At 45.8% G+C, this 4,594-nt stretch overlaps 1 protein-coding gene across 1 annotated transcript in view; it reads right to left on the bottom strand.

Moving 5' to 3' along the window:
• Positions 1 to 4,594, bottom strand: part of UBE3C (ubiquitin protein ligase E3C) — a gene marked incomplete at its 5' end in the record, with an annotated part of 103,077 nt that overhangs the window by 86,677 nt on the left and 11,806 nt on the right. Inside the window, one exon of the mRNA XM_015570939.1 lies at positions 2,407 to 2,522. Within this exon, the coding sequence (XP_015426425.1) occupies positions 2,407 to 2,522 (116 nt within the window). The remainder of the gene's footprint in view (positions 1 to 2,406; positions 2,523 to 4,594) is intronic.

A 4,594-nucleotide genomic window follows, 5' to 3' on the forward strand; every position in this document is an offset into this window, starting at 1 on the left:
TTCCCTAGTAACCAGGTGTGGGAATGATGCCAGACGCCAGATACTCAGGCCTTGTTGATAGTACGCTGGATGGCCAAGGCCACTCTAAACATGGGAATCTGAATGAGAATGTTCAAGACTAAGATACCATTTGCAGGTGCAAGGCCACAGCGATCTCACGGCACACTGTGCCCTTCTATAACCCAAATGATGGATGTAACTACTGGAACGAGGCCTCTTTTGTCTAAGTAGCATTAAAGTACTAGTGGCCCGGTGCACAGATTCATGCACATTGAAAGGAAATTAATTAGAAGAAATATTTAAATATTGCTATTTGCCATTTCTCTATAATAGAAGTGTCAACCAAATTCACAATCAACAATGCAGATCAAAACACGTGTGCGATTGGTGCCAGTGAGAGCTTTATATGTATTGCACGCATGCGCGAGCCAACTTAGCCTTTTATAGCTATAGAATAAACTTGCTTAATTAGACCTGCTTTCTGACGTAGCTAAACTTTTTCCAGCCCAGTGAAGCACCCCAACTTCTCTTTCAGGTAATTGTCAGCAACACAGTAGTAAATATCAACATGAAGCAGATTATTATTGTAAGTCACGCAGGGAGAACAAAGGGTAAAATATTTAACTGCGGCAGTTTTTGACTATATTCTGCGCAATGAGAAACCCTGAAGTCATTTTCAAGGTCATTTCTTAACTTCTTTTCAGTCGGGTCAGGTTTCTAAACGTTCTATATCATTTTCCAGCTAATGAAAAGAAAACAGGATTCCACTGAGTATCCTGTCTACCTACTCCAGGACTTCTGTGAGTATCAGATGAGATGAGGCATGGGAAAACGCTTCACAGACATTTGGTTAAAGTGTGAAATGTTTGCACCTGGCTATAAAGGAAGTCGTGTTTTGAAGCTGAAGAAATTTCAAGGAGGCTAGTCGTAGCTAGGTGCCGTTTATTGTTAAATAGCCTGTCACAAGGAAGAGGAAGCCAGGTGTTGCTACATGACGTCATTACCCGGCGCCCACAGCGACCATTTCTGGGCTGGACTGTGAGCCGCATTTTGTGCCATGGGGTGGTGGTGGGGCTTGTGTCCCACTTGGGGGAAGCTGAGTGTTGCTTTGTGGGTGCCAGGTCCGTGGTGTCATTTCTCTGTATGCGTCACAGCAGCTCATGCATTGAGGTCTGCCCCCTGGTGGTCACTGCACGTCATAGTGACCAGTTGGCTGGACACTTAGCATATTAGCCTATTATATACAGTGGGTCCTCAGGTTACATTGGAGATCCATTCCTACGGCATGACGTAACGTGATTTTCGCTGTAAGTTGGAATCCACCTACAGAAGCACCTACGTCACTCACATGGAGCACATATACAGCAGTAATGAAGTGCAACAGTAAAAAAAATTTAAAAGAAAGATAACAATTCCTGACCTTTACTTGTGGTAAATAAATGATAAAAAACATAAGGCACATATGTACATACATCGAAAAGACGGAACTTTTTTTTTTTTAATAAATAAATGGGAGATTGGTACGTAACCACGAAACGACGTACGTCGAGTCCGACAAACCTCGAGGACTGTTTGTATAGATACTACTAAGGCTAGTGAGCTCAGACGAGGCAGATGAAGCTAAGAGCTGGTGCTGCTACGATGAAAGGCTAAGAGCTCACGGAGAGCTCAGATATGGCTACCATGTAAAGCTAGTATGCTAAAGAGGAGAGAGGGGCTGGGGGGGCAGGAGAGGCTACGGAGGCCAGAGAGCTCAGGTGCCAATATTATGTGAGGCAGTGAGTCTAAGGGCAGTGTGCAGCTGCTCAGATAATAGCTGTGGGTAGAGAGGCTAAAAATGCTGCCTTTGTGGGAAAGATATATTTGTTCACCAGCCAGTGTGTGGCTACCTGTGTGGGACTGCTGTGAAGGACTGTTTTGTACGATGGCTATATGGCCACTGGCTTCTATAATAAAGGCTTCCTTATATACACCCAGAACTTCTCATGGCTTCTTGATCTAAGACCTGGTGTCCAAGAGGTCCAGTCCCTGGCAGAGGAGCTCAGACCAGACAGTTAGTGCAATGGGCAGGGTTCGAGAAGGAACCTGCCCTACAGCTGGCATAGGCAAGCAGAATTCAGAACAATATATGGGCTCAGAGCAGCAGTGCTCTAGCTGTTTCTGACACCAGGCCTCCGCCGGGTCACAGTTATCCCAGGGCACACTGGAAAGAAAATATCCCCTGGATGGTACTTTGACCTACATTTTAATGTCTACAAGCCATGTTCACCACGATGAAAAATTTTAACACACAGAATACTCCATCGTATCAAAAACAAACAAAAAACCCCACTGTCTCAGGTGCTCGTCCAGATATTCAAAGGGATCAGCACATTCACACACGCTGCCGACGACAAAGAGATTTACCTGCAACAGAGGCTCATCAACCTCTTTAAATGAAATAAGCATGTAAGTCTGTCGGATCCATCCAACTGCTGGACAAACAGAGAGCTGTGCTTAATGAGGTTCTGATACATCCATATCTGAAACAGCAAAACACACAGATTACAACTCTCAATCCACAGAGCTAGTTGTGACAAATCACCAACATTTCAAATCCCCTCAGGTGGTAAACAGACATGTAACCAACCCTAACCGATCAGGCATGGTGAGAAGTGACTCCTCTGGGTCAGGTTTTATTGAGCGGTATACACATGCTGTCAATTGTCCCTTAAAATGGTACTCCGGCAGTTATGCTAAATTACTAAAACAAAGTACACTTAAAACTCATGTAAATCTGAAACAGAAACAGGACATTTGAAAAATGAGCAATCCATACTACAAATACAGGTGACCCCAATGATGAGACTAGTCACAGAGGGCACGTGTCCCCAGCACCCTCTCCTGCTGCGTGCTCCAGGCAGCTCTGGCAGGAAAGGCACTCAGGCCCACTGCTCCCAGCAGGCGCTCAGGTGTGTGACACTGAGGTGATGGATGTGTTGTTCCTCAACTAGGTGGCAGGAACCTTTCCGTGTTTATGTACACAGAATCATCACGGCGTACACTTTAAATATCCCACATTTTTATTTCTCAGTTGTGCCTCAATGCAGCTGGGGAAAAAGTCAGGATCACAGAATCACCTCAGTGAGTTCGGCAAGTATCAGACAGATCTCTAACTCGCATCCTGTTTGTATGGATGCAGCTGCCACAGATGACTCTGAAAACTCAATACCTAATGAGGATCGCTTCTACTTTATTTGTAACACAGATCACAGGTCAAGTCACTGAAATAAACAAAGGGAGGGGGTGAGGATGGGGAGCCCTATGCTTAGTCCTGCACAGAGCGCCTGCCACAGGCACTGGAAGTCAGGGAATCTGAAGACTGCCCAGGAGACTTCCCCACGTGTAACTGATTTACTGTGTTTATATTTTTGTTTGCAAACTGAATATCAAGTTCACTCTTGTCACATTAACCAGGTTTGACGGCATTTAATTCTACTGATTCAGACTCTGCACAGGCGGCTTGGCCTCGTATTTGCTCAGGGCCTGGAGTCAGCATGCGCGTCCCCCTCCCAGCTCTCCAGTTGTGCCTGCTGCACCTGTGGAACCCCTGGGAGAGCAAACAGATTTTATACCTGGAGGAGGCAGGAGCAATTCCTAAGGGAAGGGTGCTCAGAGACAACCGGCTGACCGCCCCTCACACCGCCTGTCAGCTCGTGGTGATCTTCCCTCTACCAGACCAGAGTACATGGAACCAGGACAATCTGCTGTGGTACTTTCCTGAAGCTGCTTCCTCTAAACTCAGAGAGACGCCTGGAAGGGCCAGCACTCAGGAAGTCCAGAGTGTCGGGTGGGGGATGGGGAGGGGAGGGGTGGAGCCACTGGCAGTGCCCCCTAGACAGGCTCTAGTTTATGGCACATTCTTCCCACGGGCCAGCCCAGCTCGCTCAGGAAGCAGTGCTGGGACCTGCAGCCAAACACTGGCCAAGCTGGAAGGTATGCCTTTGTCCTCTGCACCAACTGTTCATTTGTGCATCCCTATGTACTCCCACCATTAACTCACACTGCTCCTCATCACTGATAACATCAGAAGCCTAGACCTGCGGTCGGCAAACTGCGGCTCTCGAGCCACATGCAGCTCTTTGGCCCCTGGAGTATGGCTCTTCCTAAGCCTTAGGAGGACCCTAATTAAGTTAATAACATTGTACCTACCTATATAGTTTCAGTTTAAAAAATTTGGATCTCAAAAGAAATTTCAATCATTGTACTGTTGATACTTGGCTCTGTTGACTAATGAGTTTACCGACCACTGTCCTAGACAATTTAAGTAGTTCAGTTATCCAATTATATTTTGGTTGTTTTAAGAAAGAGATCCTATAATTTGGCATTTAGACTAAATAACTTACTGATAACAGGCTATGATATTTACAATTCCCTTCACAGTGATCAAAGGCACAGGTGTGGAGGGTTCTGTATGAAACCAGGTGTCAAAGACTGTCATGGGTATGTGGTGGATGGCTCAGCACACTATTCTACTTTTTCTAATATCTGAAATTTTCCATATTGAAAATTTACATCGATCTTTAAGAGGTAAAACATCACCACAAAGACAGCC

The sequence above is a fragment of the Myotis davidii genome, unplaced genomic scaffold, assembly GCF_000327345.1.
Source record: "Myotis davidii unplaced genomic scaffold, ASM32734v1 scaffold747, whole genome shotgun sequence".
Taxonomy (NCBI): Eukaryota; Metazoa; Chordata; class Mammalia; order Chiroptera; family Vespertilionidae; genus Myotis; species Myotis davidii.